The sequence below is a fragment of the Ursus maritimus genome, unplaced genomic scaffold (assembly GCF_017311325.1).
Source record: "Ursus maritimus isolate PB19 unplaced genomic scaffold, ASM1731132v1 scaffold_21, whole genome shotgun sequence".
Lineage (NCBI taxonomy): Eukaryota > Metazoa > Chordata > Mammalia > Carnivora > Ursidae > Ursus > Ursus maritimus.
The window spans coordinates 51,334,410-51,359,325 of NW_024424564.1; the positions used below are offsets into that span (position 1 = coordinate 51,334,410).

The 24,916-nt window shown below is 51.9% G+C and overlaps 1 protein-coding gene across 1 annotated transcript in view; it reads left to right on the forward strand.

Annotated features, from left to right (window-relative positions):
* The window catches only part of MPPED1 (metallophosphoesterase domain containing 1), a 62,242-nt gene that overhangs the window by 17,164 nt on the left and 20,162 nt on the right, over window positions 1-24,916 (forward strand). The window contains exon 3 of the mRNA XM_040637676.1: window positions 20,004-20,229. Within this exon, the coding sequence (XP_040493610.1) occupies window positions 20,004-20,229 (226 nt within the window). The remainder of the gene's footprint in view (window positions 1-20,003; window positions 20,230-24,916) is intronic.

Below are 24,916 nucleotides of genomic sequence, written 5' to 3' on the forward strand. Positions count from 1 at the left end.
GGGGGGGGAGGGAAGGAGCAGGGGGAAGGGCAGAGGGGGAGGGGGAGGGAGAGAGAGCAGGGGGTAGGGCAGAGGGGGAGGGGGAGGGAGAGAGAGAACATCAAGCAGACCCTGCACTGGTTTTGATCTCATGATCCTGAGATCATGACTTGAGCCAAAATCAAGTCAGACGCTCAACCAACTGAGCCACCCAGGTGCCCCTTAAGTGCTAATTATTTATTTACAAAACAGAATGGCTTTGGAAATGAATGAGACCTACTGGTGTGTGTGTGTGTGTGTGTGTGTGTATTTCAAACATGTTTTGCAAGATCATCATCCTAAAAATTTCTGTCTTAAGTTAAAAACAACAACAACAAAATTGTGTTTAAACAAGGTATAGATGCACTCTCTGAAAGTTCTTCCTTCGTTTTGTTATTTTGGGGGACTTTTTTCCTTGCTTATCTGTATCCCATTTTGTGCCAGAAGATTTGAGATACTTTATAAAAACAATACGGGATAGTAAAATGGTAGAATATCAAGGATAAATTAAAAACCAAGATTAAAAAAAAGAAAGAAATTAGAGTAGTTCAGGGCCTTCCCAGGGCTACATGGACCCTGTGAGCTGGAAATCAGAGACTGAGCTTCCTGGGGGCCAAAGGGAAAAGGGAGATGCATTTGACAAATGGTTTTGATGACTGGGAGGAGGAAATGTGCAAGGCCGTCTGACTGATCCTTCCCCTGTGTCCTGTTGGATATCCATCTCATTTAGCTGTGAGTGTCTTGAAGACCAGACTTGTGTCCCTGTCATTTCTTACAGGAGGATCTTGGCAAAGATGTTTGTATTTGAACAATAACAATGAATATTTGTTTGGCATTTCCCAGTATATTAAACATGTCCATTTCTGGCATTCATTGTGGGCCTCACCCCCCTTAGGACTGATTGAAGTTTCTTTTTTTCCCCTCTACTGGTTTGGAAATTTTACATTCTTTTTCAATTTGTTTAGTGGTTACTCATAAATGTTTAATATGCATCTGACTTAGCTCAGTCTAAAATTAATCAACACCTTCATTCTTCCCTGAAGGTCCCTGGAACGCACCCACCCCATCCCCTTGCTGCCATCTTATATATCTTTGCTGTCTGGTGTCTCACTTCTGATTTGTTTTTAAGCCTGCCCTGAAGTAGGCATCATCACGATTATTAATAATAATTGTTTCCGTATTTATACTTGATTGTTTACGCAACATATGTTTGCTGAGCACTTGTTATGGTGCTGGACATGATTCTGGGCACTGGGGATGCAGTAGTGAATGCATAGCAGGCAGGCCATGGACAAAGAGAGATCTAGTGTGTTGGAGAATTAGGATAGGGGTCAGGGCAGGACCTTCTGATGAGGTGACATTTGAGCAAAGACCTGAATGGGGGGAACCAGTTAGGGAGGGTGTTCTGGGCAGAGACAGTAGCTCTGAGTCAGCGGTGCTGGTGACACCTTTGAGGACCCCCAGGGAGGCACACAGCTGGATTGCCATGGAGGGCTTGAGGGAGCGAGTGGGGGAAGCAGAGGCTGGATGGGGGGTGGGAACCAAGTAGGGAAGGTCAGGTGGCTTCATGTAGGATGTGGCACTTGAGGGAGACCTTGGCATTTGGGCAGTGTTTGATCAAGTGGAGTGTGGTTTCAGGCAGGGGAAGGGGCAGGCTAACCAAGGGTCTGAGGCTGGAGCTCTGCCTTGCCATTGGTTTGCAATCATTCTTTCACTCAGTAAACATTTACTGAGTACCTGTCTTGTCCTAGACCCTGTGCTAGGTGCTGAGGCTATAGTGGGTAGCAAAGCAAACAAGACTTCTACTAAAGAGACATATGCATAAGAAAACACCATGGCATAATAGAGACAAGGTGAAATGGTGGCCTGTGACCAAGTTAGACCCATCTGAGTTTAACTCACAGCTCACCTGCCTCTCAGGTGTGAGACCATGGGCAGGTGACTTACCTGCCCTGGATCTCAGATCCCCATCTGTACCTCGCTCGGATCCTCCCAGGCTGGTGGTCATGTGGAGGAGGGATGCCGTGTTAATAACCACATGGGCTCGGAGCCTTTGCTGGGTTTCCCTCCATGACCCTCTTCCCCTTCAGAGCATCTTCACTCGTTAGTGCTTATTCGAGGCTGTGGAACCACCGGAGGAAATGTTGGTTGGTAGAGAAATACTGGTTTTATCACTCAAGAGTTGTGAAAGCAAGATTTGCTGGTGTGCTGCTTCTTTTTTTTATTTTTTCCTACCAACGTGGAGAGATGTGTTCGGATATGAAATAAGCCTGTGGGTTTTTTTTTAAATGTCATTTCCATACTGGACTTCATTCCAAAAACAGGAATAGTCAACAGCCAGAACATCCTGGCTAGCACAGAAATGAAATATTCTGTCCCCGTGTGCACACAAACTTCTAAAATGTCTGGAAGATCCCACCATTTCCCTGTCCACACCTTCCCCCACCTGCCTCCTGCACCTGGACTCAGCACAGACTTTATCAGAAGCTCTGTGTCCGGTTTGGTTGGGCGATGGTGATCACCACTTAGAGAGGGTGTGGGAACTGCCCCCTCCCACTGCTGCTGTTTTTACAGAGCTTGCGAGGTGTCTCCCCACTGGTCTCTCGTATCATCCTCACAGCCGGCCTTCTCAGACTCCAGGCACATGAGACGCTCCCAGAGGGGGAATCTTGTTCAAATCTGGATCCCAATTTGGCGGGTCTGGGATGGGTTGGAGATTTACATTTCTTACAAGCTCCCGGGTGGTGAGTGGTAACCCTAGACCGGCACTGTCCAGTCCGGTAGCCACCTGCCTCATGCGGGTATTGAGCACTTAAAATGTGGCTAGTGTGACTGAGAAGCTGACTTTTGTGTTTTATTTCATTGTAATTAATTTGAAATTAAAGAGCTACAGGGGGTTAATCGCTTTTGTATGGGATGACACAGCTAGACAACCCCTTGAGGTGTCTGCTGTTAATGGCTTTGCAGATGAAGAAACTGAGCTCAGCCTGGTGAAGAGCTTGCCCAAGACTGTACAGTAAATAAAAGTGGAATCAGGTTTCTAACCCAAGGTCTATGCTTTTTCTTAAATTTTTATTATTTTTTAATACCTAAGGTGATCTTTTTTTTTTTTTTTTAACGTGGGAACTTCCGCTGTGTGTCCAGAAAATCCTAGCCTTTTCGATTAGCAAATCACTCCTTTTCAAGACTGTTTTGATATTCGTGACCAGGAGTAACACTTTATAGCGTCAGGGCCAACCAAACAAAGTCATGTGTAAGTTGCTGACGGGATGGGAGAATTTGTCCAACACCCATATTCGAAAAACACAGTTTTTGCTACAAAGCCTCGTTTTCAAGTCTCAGGGGCTTAACAGTAATGACTTCCTCTGGATGACGCTTTACAGTTTAAAGGCACTTAACAGTTTAAAGGTGCTTTCATGATGCTTGCTCACTTCTCCTTCAAAACAAGCAGCCCGTGTTCTTTGTAATGTTGTCCCCACTTTACAGATGAAGAGACTAAGGTCCAGTGTAGGGGTATGGTTTCCTGGAGGTCACCCAGCTCCTGGCTTTCAGATGTCAGCTTCTCAGAGAAACCTTCCCTAGACTGGTCAGCTCCCTACCCTGATGCTTCCTGTCCAGCTCACCCGGCTTTATTTGTTCCATATCCATTATCCCCACCTGACCTGGTACGTAATTGTTTATTCCTTTATTGCCAATATCCCACAAAAGTCTGCTTCTCCAAGGTAGGGATCTTGTTGGTCTCAGGCATGTCTGCACTTCAGCACTACGGACAGCACCAGTAGGCACTCTTATTTGTTTATTATTTATAAATTAAATCAAATTCCTTACATGAGAGAGGAGCCAGTGGGAAGGATGCCACCTTTGGAGCAGCAGGTGGACCCCCTCCCCAACCCTGCCTGGCCACGTGCCAAGGCTGCTGGGCAGCCTTGAGATAATCATTACTCTTATGCCTCAGTGTATTCATCCACAAGTGGGGTACCAAGTGGGGTAATACACTTTCTTTGTGGAGCTATTGTGAGATTGCATAAGACATTGCAGTTGGGATCCTGCTTAACTAAGCACGTGGGTCTGGAGAGAGACCTGGCCTCAGTTTTCTCATCTGTAAAAAGGGTCTAATATTGACAGAGCTCAATGAGGCAGGGGGTGATCTGGACTCAGCATGGGGCCTGGCATGGGATAAACATACAATAAATTCAACTACTGTTTCTGTTGTGGGTGTTTTATGAATGCATCTAAAGTGCCCTGCACAAAGCAGATGCTAAGCTGATGGCAGCTTTAATTGTTATGATTAATATCTAATCCAAGGATGCCTTCCTTTTTTTTTTTTACAGTTATTTAAAAGTTAGGATTTAGTTCTTTGAAATTTGTTTTAAAAAGAAAGCAGATTTTTTTAAGTGTATAGTTTTTTTTTTTTTTTTTGATTTCTCTTAAGAAGACGAATTTCACACCTTTCTGAGTGTGCCCGCTGCAGATGAAGCTCGGAGACTCACCGAAGGCCATTTGGAGCTAATTCTGGGCTGGTTTGACAGCCACGACACTGACGGGAAGCACTGAGCTGACAAAACGGGGCTTTCTTGGGTGATGTCCCAACCTCTCAAAATAGTCACTTTCCAGACTACCATTTGTCATATTGGAGTTCTAAAGTATTTTTCATTCATTGATCCAACTGTGTTCCCTCCCCCCCTTAGCACTCTTCATTGGTTCTCTGCTGTGTCCTGGGAGACGTCCAGACCTTTGCCTGATGGCTGGGTGTGATCCCAACTGTGGGTGTGATCCCAACTGTCCCTCCCAGGCCTGCTTCCACCCTCCTTTGCCTGCCCTGGGCTTCGAAGCAATTGCCAAATACCTAGCAGGTGGATTTTCCTACCTCCAAGCCATTGCTTCTGGGAAGCGTCCTCCTAGGATGTCTGCCTGGGGAGTTGCTACGCATCCCCGATACCTATTTCTGTGATTATGTCTCTCATCCACCGTTTCAGATCCCCTCCCTTACTCCTCGTCAGGGAAAGGAAAGCTGCTGTATGGTTCCATAGGGCTAGGTATCACCGCCACTACAGATCCCAAACTGCTTGCGTGTGTCTTTCCCACACTAGAGGGCAGGAGAAGGGTCTGTGTCAGGTCCGCTCTGTTCCCAGTTTCCAGCACTTATGAAGGCCAAGGAAAAGGATTGTGGAATAAAGGAATGGGTAAACAGAGGTGCAAGATGATTTTACCTTAGCGTATCTTAACATCCAAAATGTCTTTTTAGCTTTAAATTGGTGGGTTTTACAAAGAAATATTTTAAAAATAGGAACCTGTGGTCTTAATCATTTTTGAATACTTATTTCAGTGGCTACTGCAAAGAACATCGCTTTGGGCCATATTTTCTCCTCTTTAAAGAGTTGTTTGTAGCCAGAAGGCACCTATGAAACCTTTTGGAAAACTATTCAGTAACACAAGGGCCGGGTATCTGACCCTGTAGCTCTGCCTTTAGTCCAGGGCTGTCAAACCCTGGGAGGAATCCATGCTGAGAGTTTTCTGGGAAGGTGGAAGCAGGTGTGGGCTTCCCGTCCTGAAGCTTCTTTGCTGGGACTTTTTGATGCGGGGGGAGGAGGGGATGGGAGTGGGGGGTGGTGAGGGGGCCGAGGCTCTAGATAGCCACTTAGTCCCTTTCTGCCTTGAGACCATGATGACCTCTGAAGTACTAAAATTGTTTGCCTCCACAATTAGGATGATTGGCCTCCAGGGTTCTTAGATTCTAAAAACAGCATTTCTAGGATTCTAAGGTCCCAGGAACCTACAGTTCTACCAGCTCACAATTCTCGTTGTCTGGGTTTCAGGGTCCTAGTTTTCTGCCTCTGAGACTTTTAAAACATTTAAATTGTAGTAAAATATACATAACATTTATCATTTTAAGTAAAATGTACATTTCAGTGGCATCAAGCACATTCACGGTGCTGTGCGACCATCACACCGCCCGTCTCCAGAAGTTTTTCATCTTGTAAAACCGAAACTCCATACCTATTAAGCTATAAATCCCCATATCCTCTCCCCCCAGCCGCAGGCAGCCGCCATCCTACTTCCTGTCTCTGTGAATTCAGTTACTCTAAGCACCTCATATAAGTAGAATCGTACAGCGTTTGTTTTTCGGTGACTGGCCTATTTCACCAAGCATATCTTCACGGTGCACACATGTGTCAGAATGAATGCCCTTCCTTTTTTAAGGCTGAATAATATTCCGTCATATGGATGGAATTGTGTTTATCTGGTCTTCTGTCCATGAACATTGTTGTTTTCTGGGTCTTTGATAGTAGCCTTTCTAATAATGTGAGGTGGTATCTCCTGTGGTTCAGTTAGCATTTGTCTGATGATGAGAGATGTTTGAACGTCTTCTGTGCTCATTGGCTCTTTGTATGTCTTCCTTGGAGAAGTGTTTATTCAAGTCCTTTGCCTACATTTTTCTTGTTGTTGGATGGCAGAGTTTTTTAATATGTTCTGGATATTAACCCCTTATCAGAAATAATAATTTGCAAATATTTCCCCCCCATTTTGTGGGTTGCCTTTTCACTCAGTTGATCTTTTGATACACAGAAGATTTTAATTTAGGAGTATTTTTTTTCTGTTGTTGCCTGAACTTTTGGTATCCCATTCAAGAAATCAATTGCCAAATCTAACGTCACGAAGATTTGCCCCTATGTTTTCTTTTAAGAATTCTGTAGTTTCAGCTCTTACTTTTAGGTCTTTGTTCCCTTTTGAGTTAATTTTTGTATGTGGTGTACGGTAAGGGCTCAACTTCATTCTCTTGAGTACAGATAGCCTGTTTGCCCAGAACCACATGTTAGGAAGATTATCCTTTCCCCCATTGAATGTCTTGGCACCTTTGTTGAAAATCATTTGACCATAAAATTTCAGCTCAGGTCATGATCTCTCAGGGTTGTGAGATGAAGTCCTGTGTTGGGCTCCATGCTGGGCATGGAACCTGCTTAAAATTCTCTCTCTCCCTCTCCCTCTGGCCCTCCACCCCTTCTCCCTTTCTTAAAAAAAAAAAAAAGAAAAGAGAAAAGAAAAGAAAATCATTTGACCATACACGTGAAGATTTATTTCTGGGCTCTCTATTCTATTCCATTGATCAGCATCTGTATTTAGACCAGTACCATACTGTTTAATTACCGTAGCTTTTTAGTTAGCTTTGAAATCAGAAAGTGTTTGACCTCCAACTTCGTGTTTCTTTTTCAAGATTATTTTGTCCCCTGAGATTCCATATGAATTTTGGCATGGGTTTTCTATTTCTGCAAGAAAAATCATTGGGAGTTTGGTAGGGACTGCACTGGATCTGGAGATTGCTTTGGGTAGTATTGATATCTTAACAATATGAACCCTTTCAATCCATGAACGTGGGATGTCTTTTCATTTGGTGTCTTCTTTAATCTCTTTCAGCAAATGTTTTGTAATTTTCAACATACAAATCTTTTGCCTCTTTGGTTAAGCTTATTCCTAAGTATTCTGTTCTTTTTGATGCTATTGCAAATGGCATTATTTTTAGATTGACTTTTAGTGTATAGAAACACAACTGAGTTTTTTTGCACATTGTTTTTGTATCCTGCACCTTTGCTGAATTCATTTAATTTGTTCTAAGATCTTTACTGCTTTTAAAAATGTTTTTTTTTTAAATATTTTATTTATTTGACAGAGAGAAAGCCAGCGAGAGAGGGAACACAAGCAGGGGGAGTGGGAGAGGAAGAAGCAGGCTCCCAGCGGAAGAGCCTGACGTGGGGCTCAATCCCAGAACCCCGGGATCACGCCCTGAGCCAAAGGCAGACGCTTAACGACTGAGCCACCCAGGCACCCCTAAAAATGGTCTTCAAAGGCTGTTTACAGGGGCCATATGATCTTCTCCAAAGTATTATGTTATTTAAAATAAAATCATTTGGAGCTCCTCATAACAGGAGAGACCTTGTAAGGACTTAAATATATGCCAACAGCCTCTTTTTTGGAGGAATGTTTTGTAAAAAATCCTCTGGCACATGTCATATGTGTTGGTTGTAACAGTCATGGGCTTCAGCTCAGAGAGGTCTGGGTTCAGATTCCCACTTCCCTGCTTATCAATTGTGTAGTTATGTAACCTCACTAAGCCCCAATTTCTGTCTTCTATCTTTCAAACATGCTGTCCATTTTGTGAGACTGTTATTTTGAGAGTTAGAAATAGGGCATGACGGAGCCTGTCTCGGACTCTCAGCAGGTGACACCTGTGATGTCATTAATGTCTGCCTGACCTGCCCAGGTGAGGAGCGGCTTGGCCAGATCACCCGCCTTTGAACCTGGCTGCCAGAGTAATCCCAGCACTTAGATGTTCAGAATATCGGAGGAAAAAACCAGTTAAGGTTTTCTGCCTGTTTCGTCTTTCAGTTGGTCTTAACTGTGCCTTGTTTTGATTTGGGTCTAGGTTTTGAGCAACAGGCAGAGCAAGTGAGAGGTCAGGCTGTCCCTGGAGAGAATTAGGAAGTGGGCAAGGAGCGCCTGGCCTCCTGTTGACTTTCTCTTATTTAATTAAAGTTTTATTTGCATCAAAGGAATACATATACATGGTCACAATGCTCTGCAAGGCTTGTGATGAAACCAGCTGTCCCCTCCCCATGCCCCTCCTCAGTTCTGAGTCCCATTCTCCATGTAATCCTGGTAACTTTTATTATTAGGGTGTCTAAGTAACAACTTATGACTATCTTTTATTTTTCCATTTTAGATGTTACTCTTTAATTTCTTACATTTAAAAATGAAGATTTAGGGACTTAGCCTCTCCACCCATATACACACATCTCTTCTCCTGTCCTTTTAATATTGTTCTAAGACAGTTTTAGGTTAAATATTCTTGTGCAACTTGTTTTTCCTAAAGCAGTCAGTTGTTTTGTGTGCTCACTTGTTTTTCTGTGTACCCATCATGGTTCATCCCTGTGTCTTGTGGAATTTTTTTTTTTTTAAAGACTTTATTTATTAGAGAGAGAGAATGAGTGGAGGGGAGGGGCAGAGGGAGAGGGAGAAGCAGACTCCCCGCTGAGCTGAGAGGCTGATTAGGGGCTCGATCCCAGGACTCTGAGATCATGACCTGAGCTGAAGGCAGACGCTTCACCGACTGAGCCACCCAGGCGCCTCCCTGCAGACTTTTAAATGTCCCTCAGCAATGTGATGAGACCTGCTAAGCCATCTTCTGGCTCCTTTTTCTCACTTTCCCTTGAGCCTCTGACCCTGGCCCAGTCTGGACTGTTGAGCCTGCGTACAGCCATCATTGGAGTCTCTGCCTTTCTTCCGTCCTGGAGCCCCTGGTTCCATCACCCCGTGGCTTCCTTCATGGCTTACTCCCTCGTTTGGTGGAACATACCCTCCAGTAGCCTTCTGAGAAAGAACGCAGTAGACGTAAATGTTTGGCAAAGCTGCATGTCAGAAAAAGTCCTTATTCTGTCCTCAGTCTTGACTGAGAGTTTGCCTAGCTGTAGAATTCCAAGCAGCACATCATTTTCCCTCGGGATTTGGAAGGCACTGCTCCGGAAACAGTCTTGTCGCTTCTGCTATAGCCAGTGAGAGCCCCGCTCCTGTTCGCGTACCTCATCCTCAGTGTCTGAGCTGTCTTGTTTCTGGGCAGTGTGCCTTGGGTGTGAGTCTTTTTCCATTCATTTTTCGGAGTACTCGGGCAACCTTTTTAATGGCTCAAACTTTGTCCTTTAATCCTGGGACATTTTCTCATATTCTTATATTTTTAAAAATTTCCCTCTTCTCTCTCTCTTTTTTTTTAGATTTTATTTATTTATTTGACAGAGAGAGACAGCCAGCGAGAGAGGGAATACAAGCAGGGGGCGTGGGAGAGGAAGAAGCAGGCTCCTAGCGGAGGAGCCTGATGTGGGGCTTGATCCGGGACCACGGGGATCACGCCCTGAGCCGAAGGCAGACGCTCAACGACTGCGCCACCCAGGCGCCCCTCCCTCTTCTCTTTTATCTGTGACCTCTCCTTCCACCACTCATACAACTGACTTTTGTATCTTTCCTCACCTGGTACTCACGTCATTGTCTTTGTTTCAGTCTCTGGGAGATTTTTCTCAACTTTATCTTCCCACTCTTTAACCAAATTTTTTAAATGCTGCGAAGATTTTCTTTCTTTTGTGAAGAGCACCCTGCTAGAATTTCATGGGTGTAAAATCTTCTATTATCTCGCTGAGGGTGTTAATTATATATTAAGTTATTTCTCCTGCATCAGTCCCATTTTCTCCAATTTCCTTTCTCCAGCTTGCTTGGGTCTCTGAGTCTGTTCAGCGTGGAGGTTGCCCTCCGAGGTCTGATGACCCTGTGTGTTTGTACATTTGAAAGCTGTGTGTGTGCAGGGCTGCAGCTTGCCATCACGAGGACGTGGCCGTCTCTTTGGGACAACCCCCTGTGTCTGTGTCTGTAGGTTTTCCCTCCTGGCCCTGTCTTTCTCCCCAGAGAGGGCTTTCCCATTTGCAAGCCTGGCTCCCAGGATTTGCGAGCTGAGTGGGGAAAGGGCCTGGGGGCTCCAGGCTTTCACTGTATCTTCCTCTTCTTCAGCTCATGCCTTGCTGCCCATCCTCCCTCAGGCCTGGTGGTCCCTAAATAGGGTTCGTTGGAGCTGTTATTTTCCCTTGAAACTAAACCCCCCTTCTTCTGCGGAGAGGAGCAGGGAAGGGAAGGGCCTAGTTCCCTGAATGGCTGTGATGGGGGAGGGGCCCAGACCCACCTGCTTCTACAGGTTCTAGGTCAGACCACACACCTGGGTCTGCAACCCTGAGCCACCCTGGCCTCTGGCCATAGCTGGGTTTGCTTCCTGTGACTCCCTTCCCCCCCACTTCCCCCAGCCCTTCCCTTCCCCTTCACCAGCCCTCTCCCGAGGCTTTGGTTTCAGTTTTTTCTGCTCAGCCAAGCCAATCCATTCATCCATCCCTCCAACTCCCAAACCTTTGTCCTTGGAGGGTCAGGCCTTTTTGATTGCTTTACTGTTGGTTTCATGGGACGTCAGCAACAAGCAGATTAACGTGGGCGTTTAGATGCCATTCCTGTGAAAATGCCCTTTTGGCCCCACTGTCTTACCCTATGACACCCCCACTGGGGAGCCCGCACCCCAGCATTACTTACACACCTGCCTGGAAGGTCTCAGAGAGCAGAAAGGGCTCTCAGACGGTCAAGTCCAGCACAACACCTCCTTATGGAACACATGGGGTGACACAGCTCACACCTCTGGAGGCTGCCACCCAACAGGCTGGCCTGTGTCTTAATGATCATCAGTCCCATTCACGGTAATTAGCTTCACCTTCCAGAACACTCCTTGCGGGTTGGTTGGGAGACCTTCCGTGAGTCATTGACCCCTCTGACCCTCATCCTCTGTCCCGCGTAGGTAATAATACATCGTGGATTCAGGGAATGTGTGCGATGACCTGCTTGAGCCCAGCCCTGTGCTGGGCCCAGAGGAGGAATCGGGCAGGTCCCGGCAGGGTGCCCAGGCTGGTGAGGGAAGCGAGAGCACCGGCTGGGCAGGGCTGGAAGCCCCGGATGCTGGGGAACGCCCGTCCCCCTGATCAGGTTGGGCGAAGGGGGGTGTTCATAGCAGGCATCTTGGAGGAAGCCGCACTTGGGCTGACTGTGTAGGGTGAGTGGAATTGGAGTGGCCTCAGAAAGAAGGGCAGGGAGGGGGTCCCAGGTGGATAGAACAGCAGGAGCACAAGGCAGGAGGCCCGCATGGACAGGGCAGGGCAGGGAGGGGGTGTTGTGCAAGGCGAGGTCAGAGCACCAACAGAGCCTGGCCCCGAGGGGGCGCCATAGCCTCAAGCGCCGAACGTGACCAGCTTGGCCCCCACCTGAGGCCCCAGGGCCTTTTCTGAACACCTTTGCGTCAGCGTTCTTCCAGGCCGTGGCTTCCGGGGAGGTTCCTACGCAATCTTTCTGGCGGCCTTTGGCCTTGTTTTGGGGAGGAAGGATGCAGAGACTTTCTGGTTGTCCCTTTCAGCCTAAAGTCATTGTGCTCTGTGGTAGCGGTTGGAACAAGCATTTAAGGATGATTAGGACTGAATGTTCCTGTTTTAAAAACATTTCCCAGGAAAAACAAATGTTTGAAAGTTAAACATTTTGGCTATTAGGATGGAACAGAAGAAAAACTGCATTTGCCTTTTAAATATGGGCACTGGAATCCAGACCCCTCCCACGCCGGACCTCGGGCCAGGCAGGGTGGGTGGCAGGGCCCGCCTGCAGGTCGGGGCAGGGTCTGCCGGCCCAGGACGGGCCCTTCCCACCCCGGGCGTCTCCACACCCAGCTCTGGGCAGGCTGACTTGCCAGTGGGACCCCAGGCAGGTGACATGACCTCCTGAGGCCTCTTTTCTCATCTTTATCTTCCAGGCTAACATTTCTGGACTGCGTCGTAGAACACGTATTTGGTCCTCCTAACAGCCCTGGAAGGTACCAATATGGCTGGCAGCCAGATGGTATCAACATGCCTGTAATTTTCCATATTCTGATGCTCTGACAGCTTGGGGCCATGCTAGCCTGGAGGGACTGCCCCTCCCAGGGGTAACCAGTTCTAGAGAGAATTAAAGGACCCACCTTTGAGCATACCTTACTTATACAAACCAACCAACCCAGAGCCCCTGCTTCCACCCCACCCCCTCCTTTATAGGCTCTCACACCGTCAGCCCCTACCATGGACCCCCGGTCACCCCAGGGCCAGGCACCCGACAAGTGGGGGCAGCCCCTGGGCACCTGAGCCTGCCAGAATGGTCTAGCCTAGCCAGTCCTAAACTTGCTTACCCTGCCTCCCTGTCTTGTCCCTTGGAAACCACAACAAAGGCTCCGGTCCAGGTTTCTTCTTTACTCCCTCTGCCTCCTGACCGGCCCTGGCTTCCCCGTGTGGCCAGTATGGCCCTGAATCCGCCTGTGTCTAGGGATCTGTGAGTATAAACTTCCTTATTCACGACTGAGTGTCTTACCGATACCCGGGTGTCTTACTCACACCTGATTAAAACAAGTCCCGGGGGAGGTACAGCACAGGAGCTTTACAATCTTCCTGGTGTGCTTCTTACAAGAACCCGAAGTTCTTCTTACAGATGAAGAAGACCCTGAGGCTCAGAGAAGTGAGAGTTTTCACCCTCGGCCAGTCAGCTAGGAGGTGGAAATCGGATTCAGGCTTTTTGGGCTCCATGGCGAACCCCTCCCCGACACTGCCTCTTACCTGGGGAGGTGGGGGAGTCTAGAAGCATTGCATATAAAATGTAAATTGCCTATTACACCTCCTAGCACCAGGAAATGCTCACAGCAGGGCAGCAGAAAACAAATTATGCAAGCACAGTCCCTGTGGGAGTTCCTGTCACTGGGCTCTGGCCACTGGCCCAGGCACGCACCTTCAGACCTCTCCTGCCTGTTCCGGCTTCACGCAGAATTCCCTGTCTCCTCGCGCTGCTGGCCCACGTCCTCTGTGTGTGCTTGGCCGTGTGATTCCATCACCGGCATTAATGCGCCCGAGCTGTGTCGAGCCCCACCGGGGGCTCGAAGGGGAGTCGTGGAGCCTGCTCCAGCCCAGTGTTGTTCTAGACCGTGCCATACCAAGAAGCCTGCTAATGTGAGTCTCCCAGACACTGGCAAGTGTTTAAACACAGAACTGTCAAAGATGCACTAAAAACGCAATCAGAGATCGTTATGCCGTCTCTTTATTCCATCCCCCTCTGCTGTGTTCTGTGAGATGGGAATGGGCGGGAAAAGCCGTAAGTGGGCATTTTCCTGATTGTCGATGCATTTGGAGAACACTAAAACTCTGCCGGGCTCAGCGCGCCGCTCCGAGAACGGCATAGATTACAGAGAAGCGTGTGCAAGTCTTGTTGAGTTTAACAGATGACGCAGTTCGGAGGCAGCGCTCTGTTCAACGGGACGGGTAAGTGTTAGCGATAAAGAATCGTAACCTCTTGGAAGGAGATTAATCTTGGAGGCGAAAGTAGCAGAGGTTTGCCTCCATGTCCGTTTGTGAGCCCAGAACGCGGTGGGGCAGCCATATGTGGATGCGTATCTCTTAGGATATATACGGCATATGGAAAGTTAACAGTATGGTCATCCTCTACTGCTCAGCTGATTTGTACCTAATGGTCTTTTTTACCACCCACAAATCCATGCCTAGCAAATGCCAGGAACTCAGCTAAGCTGGCTGAGAAGAAAGGAAGCATTTGGGGAAGATGGTCTGAACGTTGTCCCGCAGAACACAAAGGTAGGACAGCGCCCCGCCGTTCTGGAGCAGGGCTGGTTTCCATGAGGACCTGGGGCTGCTCAGAGATCAGGTTGGGAGATCAGCCACTTGGCCCGGGACATAACCAGCCTGTCAAGTCCATGCTCCGCTCCTCCCACCTGTCCTCATATCTTGCCTGTCCGCAGCTCATCAGGCACGTCCCGGTGAGAGGCTGGTGTGGCCGCTGTCCGGCACTCCCGAGGCGGGAAGCGGGGTTCAAGTCCCGGCTCCCCACTGTCTTGCTGTGTGACCTCAGGCAGTTCCCGTCCCGTCTCTGAGCTTCAGTTTCCTCCTTTGTCCGCTTTGTGGTGTGGACTGGAACCTCTGTGTGTCACTTCTGGCACCGAACTCATGACTGAGTCTCATTCGTCCAAGTGTCCCTGACGCTGTCTCCCTAGGGTCAGGAACAGGGCTCATGCTCCATCCGAGCTTGTGGACAGCTGACCAGGGTGGGGGGTAGTATGACAATGGGGCCCAGCTGCAGGGAAGAAAGCGAGTTTCTGGCCTGATGGGCTTTTGGGATGGGCTGGTTGGATTCGTTGCTTCTGAGGGGCCGATGAGGGGAGGTGGCTAAGAAAAAACATTTGGACCCATCTGTCCCCTCTCTTAGCTTCACCTGCCTGGAGAACCCTCCCTCTCCTGGGGTTTGGGGACTCCTGGAACTTTGTCAGGCAGGTGCTTCCGTCAGGCGCTGGGTGGCTCTCCTGCAAGCCTGCCGTCTTCCCTGCTGCCGGGAAGGACAAAGGGAACAGCATGAATTTCCTCTGTGTGCTGAAGAGTTTGTGTTCATCTCATCTTTTTACCCACAAAGCCCCTGCCAGTTAATCAGTTACTGAGGTCCCCAAACACTCTCCACCTTCACGGCATAGATAGAGGATGGGGGGGGGGTGACAGAAGCTGTGCTGAGTGGTCATTGGCCATTTTATCCACAGTTTGGTAAGAGCTGTAGGATCATGGGAGCACCTGGAGGCTAAGGCAGCCTTAGGCTGTAACAACAGAGGTAGCAGTCCTAGACTAGAGGAGGGGACTTCTCTACCCCACTCCAGGATGGTCAGGCCATTCCAGGGCTTTAGTTCCGGCTCCCCAACTCCCACTTGGGAGAGAGCAGGTCCAATTGGAGAAGATTCAAAGGTGGACATTCAGAATTATGGGGGAGGGACAAGGGTCTGAAAACATGCCCTGCTGGGACATTGGGAGAAAAAGTTTGGAGGAAAGGTGAGGGGACCCAGGAGTCAGAAGTCTGTTGGTGTAAAGAAGACAGCCAGAGTTATCTCAGGATGGATGGATTGATTGGTAAGTGTGTCTGTCCATTCCTCCATAATCCATCGATCTGTCCATCCATCCTGCACCCCTCCACCCATCCGCACATGCTGGGCGGCAGCGGGCGTGGTGGTTTGGGATGCCGTTCTGGATGAGTTTGATGAGCCCCAGCCCCAAGGTCTGTCAAGTGTCCAGTGCTGTGTGTGGTTTGTGTAAACTTAGGCAACCTCTCTGAGCCTTGCTTTTCCCAGATGGAAAATGGGGATAGTTATACTTCAGTGTCTGTGACGGTTATACACAGCTGGCGAGCTGCCAGGCCCAAGTGACAGATGTGTCTGTGGCTGGACCTCCAGCTCAGAGGGGTGCGGTGCTGGACCATTGATGTGTTTACCAGTGGACATGCCCCCTGCCTCCCTCCCACCTTGCAGGGAGAGCCCAGACAGTATTTGAGGGTATCAGGCAGCATGACGCAGCTCCCGTCCCCACCTGCCTCTGTGTACAGGGGCGTTGAGCCCCCATCCACTCTTCCCTGGGAGGGAAGAAGCCTCGGTTCCCTCCTCTGTGGAGGTGGGGGGAATAGGGGAGAGCTGACAGCTTCGTGCTCACTCGCCAGTCCCGGGTAGTCGGGAGCTGCAGGAATTCATGAAACTGTACAGTTGGAGTCATTTGTTCATTAGCTTAAGTAATACCCCCAGCCGAGACAGGACACAAATACATCAGTGCGGCTCCCCCCACCGGGGCGGTGCTCAGAGTGGGACGGATGGGTGACGTGAAGTCGAAACAGAGTCAGAGCTGGAAAGCGGTGGGTAGAGGCCACCTCTCATCCCCCGATTGCAGTGGGGGAAGGGGCTCAGCGAGGGCTCCCAGCTCACTCCAGGGCCTGGTGGCCTTGAAAGAGTCAAAGTTGCTGACCCAGAGATGTGGGATCAGCTGGACCAACATCCAGGGCCCCTCCTCTGCTCCCCTGCTGTGGGACCTGAAAGGCTCCTGAAATGACAGCGTCATTTTCCCCTGCTACAGAGTGTATCTTGGAAAGTTCCATGGGGATTGGAGGGGGCCAGCCTTTACCCAGCGTGGCTGGCCTGATGATGGGGTCCAGGAGATGGCGGTCTTCTCTGGGGTGTCCTCCACGACCGTTCCCCAGATGCTCAGGCCCCCGCAAACCTCCTACCTCCCCGTGGGCAGCTGGAGCAGGGCCACCCAGGGGTTCTCCGCCCCATGTTACCCTGTGATGCTGTTGGCGGCTTCATTTGCCAGATTTCTGCTGGGACCTGCCAGGGATGGGAGGAGTGAAGCAAACATGTCTAGTCCTATGACCCTGGTGCTCTCCGGCTCGAATTGGGGAACAAGTAGATACTCTGCGCCCCTGGCCAGGCCCAGCGGGGGCGGGGGGGACTGTGAGGAAAGTAGGAGGATGGGCACAGTGGAGAGGCAGAGTGCCAGGAGAACCCGTCCTCCCTGCCTGACTAGCAGCACCGAAGGGCAGGGGCCTGCTGGGAGTGGGCAGGTCCTCAAGATGAGTGACGTGGGCTCGGTGTGTGCAGTAGGGACAGGTGGGGAGTGGGGCAGGCGGACATCGGCTTCCTTCTAAGGGAGGCACAGATAACTCAGCACTTGACTGGGCCAGGAGCATGAAATTTTAAAACTGATTGATTTTTAGAAAACAAAGAGTGACATTTTATTGGGGATTTTTCACATTTTTTATGTTGGCAACTAGATTCAAATAAAAAAGTCATGCCAAATGAAATGTGCCTGTGGGCAGGTCTGGCCTGCAAACTGTGGCCCCGGGGAAGCTAACACTGTGGATACCAAGCTCTGCGTCTCTGTTCAGTATCTTCCGAAACCCCAAAGCGGTTTGGCGGGGGAGGTGCTCTTCTTCCCGCTTTATAGGTGGGGAAACTGAGGCACACAGCTGGTGAGTGTCACAGCTGGTCTGGGACCCTGGCCGTCATTGTCTTGGGACTCCCAGAGTTGATAAACACTAAGGAGGAGAAAACCGTCCTTTCTCAAACTTGTGAAGGATTCTGGGGAGGCTGGAGAGACAGCAATGAGCAAGATTATGGTTTTCTGCCAGTTTTCCAGAAATCTTCTGTCTTGCTCCTTTCCCTGCCCCGTGGCTGGGCTGGGACTCAGGTGGCCCTCGGGCAGCCGTTTGCCATGGCCACAGAGCTTAAGACCAGGCAGGATGTGTATGTAGGTCCTGGTTTCAGGGGTGGGGTGGGGGTGTGAAGAAAGAAGATTCTAACTATGTTCTGAACTCTTCTGTTCCCTTGCAATTAGAATATAATAGTTGTAGTTACAGTGCTTGAAACACTGTTGCATTATTGTTTATTATTCTCATGATTTATGGTTTGCCACAAGGCTCACCCTGCCCCTTCCTGGAGCTCACACAGGGCTGGGAAAAGCACACTTCTTCCTAGAACGCCTATTGGGAGTGGAGTCTGACCACTCCCACCCGATCCGATATCGTGGGCGTCAGTTCTCAGTAAGGCAAATTTGGGGCATTCCTAGAGTGGGGTTCCAGATGACAGAGGATGCCCAGTTTCACATCACAGGCCAGGGTGGGAAGGTCATTCCTGGACTGTGTCCCCCTGGGGAGGCAGTCACGGGGCAGGGGCTCCGCGGAGCCTGGGGGGCTGGAGAGGTCCTTAGCCCCCAGGAAGGGGCATTCCCCAGGCACACCCGCCTTGATCAGGGGGAAACTGAGGCTCAGAGAGGCTGAGTGACTTGCTCATTTGAGAGGTGACGGAGCCGGGGTTGAAATTGAAGCCAGCAGGCTCCCCAACTGAGCACGGCAGCCCTGTGTGCTCTTGTGGGGGTCCTAGCCACCCCCGGTCAGAGAAGATGCGCTGTGAGGAGTGGCTCTCCATCAGCCAGGCGGCCCCTTGCTTCTCCTTCTTCGTGTACCAGGAGCCGGGAGGTTGAGGACCCTTGGGGAGGGTTCACCGACATGTCACTCCCCCCCCAGAAGTCTCTGCAGAGCAGAGGTGTGGCCGTGGCTTTCTGTGCATCAGGACAGGGCTCTGCATCCTGGCCTTATGGGGGGCACTTCCCTGGGCTCTCCCCGAGCTGGTGGAACGTGTCGGGTCACACAGAACTGGCTCAGATAGCCCTGCCACCTCCCAGCCACGTAGCCTCCGGCACATCGCACCCTCGCTTCCCGGGCCTCAGTTTCTCCATCGGCACTGTGCAGATGCGAGTGTCTGCTCAGTGCCTGGCCCAAGGGACCCCAGGAAGCCTCTGGGGTCATGGAAACTGGCCGTTCATGCTGAAGAGCCTGGGACTCGAGAAGCGGCTTTCTTGCTGAAACAGGTGCGTGGTAAAGCTTCATGTACTGGCTCCTTCAGAAACCAGAGCTCAGGGCTTCTAGAAGTTCCATCGATGGCCACGACGACTCCTCTGTGAAATGGCCGTGGAACGTCACCATTTCCTGCCTGACTCTCCTGTCTGAGGCCCGTGCTGGGCTGGGGTGTGCACACGCCCCACGGTGCTTGCCCGAGCCACGGGGGCCCACCCCGCCCGGAGGGGCCAGGAGAAGGGCTTGGGCCTGCGGGGTGGCTTCAGCATTACATTTTTCACCCACATCGGGGCCACAGGTACTGTCATGACTCTCCAGGTCCGGGGAGCCCGGCAACTGAGGCTGGTGGGCGATGGGGAGGCAGAGACCCCAGCCTGGGGTCAGGCTGGCTCCTGGGGGGCCGGGGGGGGGGCGTGGTGGTTTACCGAGGCCGAGGGGCTGGGGTAGTGGCGGGGGGTGCTGTGCCAGAGCCTGGCCCACAGTCAGGTCAGCCGGGAGGCAGCCCCCACCTCTGCTCAGGGCATCTGCAAGGTGAAGTCCCCAGAGGAAGAAAGGGAAGGAGGTATGGTGTGGAAGAACTGCCTGGGGCTCTACACGGAGCCAAGCTGGAAGGACCTGGTTCATGGCCTGCATAGACAGCTTTGTTTTGCTTGCACTTGGGCTTGGACCGTCGGGGTGGGCCCTTCCCCAAGTGTGGGGTCTCCAGAGGTTTCACACGGGCTCTGGAAGGAGCTTGTACTTCCTGCAAACGGAGCGCGGAGGCTCCCGAGTCAGGCCCCCACGTGGCGAGGGGCCTGGGACAGTGAGGCTGGGGGACCAGGCCTGGAGGGCTGGGGCGGGGTCTCCTTTCAGGGGAAAAGTGGCCCAGACAGAGGAACAGGAGGCGGGCAAGTCCCGAGGATGAGACCAGGGTCCCGCTGCGGCTCAGAGGCTGGGAGGCAGGGCCCAGGCCCCTCCTACTAGCCTGGGTCTGGTGGCCTGTCACCGAGCCGCCACCGAGCAGACAGGATGTAGGGAGGAGGGTGCAGCCAGCTGCTGCCGCCTCTGATCCGAGGGCAGCGATGGGGGAGCGTGTAGCCGGGGCTGCTCGGCCGGGGACTCCCGCGGCTCTCGCCCGCCGCCCTCCCCCGGCTGGGGGGTGGCTCTCAGCTGGCCAACAGCGATGTGCTGTGTGTCTCTGTCCACCTCTGCAGGTAGCCTGCCCTACGAGTACAAGATTGTGATTGCCGGCAACCACGAGCTGACCTTCGACCAGGAGTTCATGGCTGACCTCATCAAGCAAGACTTTTACTACTTCCCGTCTGTGTCGAAGCTGAAGCCGGAGAACTATGAGAACGTGCAGTCCCTGCTGACCAACTGTATCTACCTGCAGGACTCGGAGGTCACCGTGCGTGGCTTCCGGGTCTACGGCTCTCCGTGGTGAGTGTGCGGGCGCCTCTCCGACCTCGGGCGGGGGCTGGGGGAGCTGGGGCTGAGGGCGCAGAGGGAAGGGGACTGGGAGAAGCACCGGGGAGCTCCAGATCACTCCTAGGAACTGGATCTCAGCTCTCCCCGCACCCCTGTGCGGCCGCCGGCAGGTCACGGCTGCTCTCCGAGCCTTGGTTTCCCCGTATCTAACTGGCAAGTAGTTCTATCAGCTGTGTCCTCCATGCTGTTCATCTCACACACAGAGACAGCTACAGTTGTTAGCCCCAGTTTCCAGGTGAGCAAACTGAGGCACAGAGAGCGTGAGGATCTTGCCAAACGTCACAGAGGTAGGAAGGGGCAAAGCTGGGGTTAAACCCAGGCATTCTGGTTCCAGAACCCCTGCTTTCAACCATTATTCTGTACACTAGGAATCTCCCCAATGCCCATGTCCCCTGACAACATCAGAGATGCATACACCGGTGAGGGGTGGTGAGTGATCAGGCAGTTGGAATTTTCATGGAAGGCCGATGACCGGGCGTACTTGTCGGGGATGATGTTTGTTTCAGTCCTGAGTATGCATCAAGCTCTTACTCTCTGTTGGGCACACAGAATAATTAGGCCTCTTCCCTGGCTCAGTGGGGATCAAAGTGGGAAAGAGTCATGACTCTTCTGTGTGATGGTCAATGTGTCCATCAGAGCCCTGGTGTAATGATGGTGATGGGATGATGGTTGTGGTGGCTGTTATACTGGTGATGATGGTGGTGGTGATGATGGTGTTGATGGTGATGGTGGTGATGGTGATGGTGGTGATGATGGTGGTGATGGTGGTGATGGCGATGATGATGATGGTGGTGATGATGGTGATGATGGTGGTGATGGTGATGATGGTGATGGTGATGATGGTGGTGGTGGTGATGGTGTTGATGGTGATGGTGATGATGGTGTTGATGGTGATGGTGTTGATGGTGATGGTGGTGATGATGGTGATGATGGTGGTGATGGTGGTGATGGTGATGGTGGTGATGATGGTGGTGATGGTGGTGATGGCGATGGTGATGATGGTGGTGATGATGGTGGTGATGGTGGTGATGGTGATGGTGATGATGGTGGTGGTGGTGATGGTGATGGTGGTGATGATGGTGATGATGGTGGTGATGGTGATGATGATGGTGGTGATGATGGTGATGATGGTGGTGATGGTGGTGATGGTGATGGTGGTGATGATGGTGATGGTGGTGATGATGGTGATGATAGTGATGATGGTGGGCAGCAAATCATTCCTGAGCACATTCAGTAAGCCGGTCCCTGTGCTAAAGTCTCCATAAGTATAGTTTCTAATTCTTGCTTAGCCCTGAGCAGACTGATTTATTGTCCCCATTCTGTAGCTGGACAGACCAAGTGGCCCTTAGAGGGCTTAGAGCTAGCCATAGCCACAGGGTGCCAAGGGCTGGCAGGGTGAGGAGGGTACCATACACAGTGGGGAGAGACCACATGTCCTTGAAAGTGTGGTGTGATCCTGGAAGCCTCCTTGGAGGAGGCGAGGTGACCTGAGCTGTGAAGGAGGAGAAGGGCATTCACAGCTGCGGGTGTGTGTGTGTGTGTGTGCGGGTAACGGCCTAAGGCCGCAGCATCAGAGCAGTATGCACAGGGAGGCTGAGGGATGATTTGGGAGCACACGGGGACTGTCTGGGTGCAGGGACTTTGGGAAGAGCTGTTACCAACACAGTGTGTCTGGGAAATCCCTGGGCTGCCTGGTGGATGCCGTGTGGTGACACCTGGTGGCCAGAGGCTGCTGGCGGGTTTAGAACCTGGTTCCATCTTGCCAAGGCCTCCTCTTGGGGCAGAGGGAAGATGTGGGCTGACCCACTGTCCCTGAGCCCCAGGAGTTGCCTGCTGCCGTCTCCCTGGTCCTCATCGTGTCTGGGGTCTCGATGAACTCCCTGCAGCTTGTAAGGTCTCAGACAAGGACCCCTGGGGCACTCGAGGACATGATGAGCTCAGTGCCAAGGACAGCAGTGGAGAGGAGGTGGTTGAATCTGCCTGGTGGGCCGCTGGAGCTCAGACTTGGAGAAGGAGTCTGGCTGAACATGCTGGAAGGACTGGAGAGGGAGGAGTAAGAAGGGAAGTCAGGAGGGTCAATGGGAGGCCTCCAGGTACAGACCAGGCAACCTGGACCACATCTCCTTGCCCGGTATTTTGAACACCCCTTTGCCCCTGCACGTCCACAGACATACACAGCCCTTTTAACAAATGTTATATTCTGCAGGAGTTAATAGTGTGGCTTTGGAACCAAACTGCATGGGCTCAAATCTTGGCCATCTTGTATGGGCTGTGTGACCCTGGGCAAGTCACTTAACCTCTCTGTGCCCCAGTTTCCTTCCCTGCAAAATGGGAGTGACAGTACCTGTCCTGCAGAGGGAGGTGGTGAAGGTGTCAGGAGGGTTTAGCTGGGCCTCGTGCCTGTACCAACAAGCTCTCCGTGAACAGAGACCCCCTTGCTGTCCTTTGCTGCAGAAACCAGCCTTCCAACACCGCCTTGGCCAGAACCCAGTATGCGGGCTAGAGGACAAGCAGGGGATGGGGACTGGCAGGTGTCACTCCGTGTCCGACTCCTTCCCCCGGAGCAGCCGTGTGCTCCCCTATGGCTGGGGGCTGAGGAACGCCTTTGACACCCTGCTCTCAGGCTCATGGGTGCACGGAGAGCCAGGATGTTGGGCCAGCCTGGTGGTCCCCTCTGCCTGCTAGAGGCCAAGCACTGGTGCTCCTGAGGCCCGAGTGAGGTCCAACTGCTCTGTGCTTGGGCCGCCAGTGGTTCCTGCATTTGATTTTGGGGGTTTCCAGCCTGGACAGTTCTAGACCCTTTAGTTCCAGGCTTTCCTGGGGTCTTACTGCTTTCTCCTTAATCTGTCATCCTGGGTGGGTGCACACCCACTCCCCTGATGCCATGTGGAGCCTAGTACTGAGTGTGGGAGGGGAAGAGGCTCAGGACAGAGAAGGGGCCCCAGGAGGCCTTGGTGAAATCCAGGAGGGCTCCCTGTGGGAGGGGGGTTTGAACTGCAATTTCCGCAAGTGGAAGGAGGCAGGAGAGGAGCCATATTTCTGAGCCCCATTCCGTGCCGGGCTCCCCCAGACTCTCCTGGATGCTGTTTCGCAGCCATCGATGCTGAGGGCTAAGGGGTACCTTGTCTGTGCTCCCCATGCAGGCTGTGGGCTGGCGTTTCAGCAGCTGCCCTGCTTTCCCTTAGGCCCCATCTGGGGCTGGGAGCAGGTGGGGGGAGGCACAGCAACGGCCGTGGTCCGGCGGTTGGTTAGTAAGGGAAGGGCTGTTCAAATTGGGACCCTACAAATATTGAGCTGTGTGACTTGGGGCAAGCACCTTAGCCTCTCTGGTCCCTCTGTGGAGTGGGGAAATGCTACTACCGCATTATAGGCAGTCGTGAAGTCTGTGTGGGCAAATCCAGATGAAGGAAGGCCTGGCCCAGAGCAGGGCCGTGGGGTGGGCTGTAATTACCCTTACCAGGGAGCTCCTGAGGTGGAGGCCAGGATGAGGTTAGCTCTACTCCAGCCCATACTGCAGCAGCCCCCAAGGCAGGGCCAGGACTCCATCCCATTTCACAGAAGGACAAGCAGAGGCACGGGGGATGTGGCTTGCCCAGGTCCACATAATGACTGGTCGTCTGGACTCCTAGTCTGGGCTCTTCGTGCTCCAGCACAGAGGCCATTCAGTGTCCTTGTATGAACACCGACCCCCTGCCGGGCCCAGAACAACGGGCTGTGTGTGTCTTCCTTGGTTCTCCATCATCCCGATGTGCCTTGGCCTTACAGACTCCACGAGGATATGGAGGCCAGGGGTCCAGTCGGTGACCTCGTGGTCAGCTGTTAATTGCTTCATTCATTTGTCAAGGCTTTACTGAATGCCACGTGCTGATCTAGGCCCCGGGGACATGCTGTGAACCAGACAGGTGCAGCTCCGGCCTTCACGGGGTTTATGTCCTCGTGGGAGACACATCAACCACCAATTCCTTGATCCTATAAGGGCCAGGAGGAGAGGGGCTGGCAGCTGGGGTCAGGGAAGGCTTCCCCTGGGAGAGGGGCTGGGGCTGAAGGGACACAAGCAGCTCTGCAGGGTGTGGGGCTGGGGAAGGGTGTGATAGGCCTAGGGAATAGCTCAGGCAAAGGCCAGGAGGCGGTGGGGCCGTGGGGATTTTGGGGGCTGACAGTCAGCTCTCAGGGAGTCACAGCACCCTCTGCCTATCACCCTGTGTCATCAACCCGTGGGGACCCGGCACAGCACAGTGGAGGTCCAGAAGGGACACAGTGATCATACGAGCAGGCTGTCAGTCAAGTGCTCGTTCCCTGGGCCCAGACACGCCGGGGTGACCCCAGGCTCTGCCTCTCACTCCACATCTGACCTGGTGAGTCACGGGTCTCTGAGCCTTGGTGTCCAACAAGCACAAGGGGACACTGTCCCGCCAGGCCCCTCTGTGCTCTTCCCGGGTGACGCTGCCCCTGGGAAGGTGCTCATGGCCCCAGAACCTCCAGGTCCTGCTGCTGATTCTGCCTGGTGCGGGGGTTGTGCGCCCCCCAACTGTCCGTCGAGGCTCAGTCCCTCGGCACCGACCGCCTGGACAGATGGTGGCTCATTAGGAGGGTAGCCCGGCCAAGCTGGTGGTGATTATTACTAAGTTCAGATGTTCGG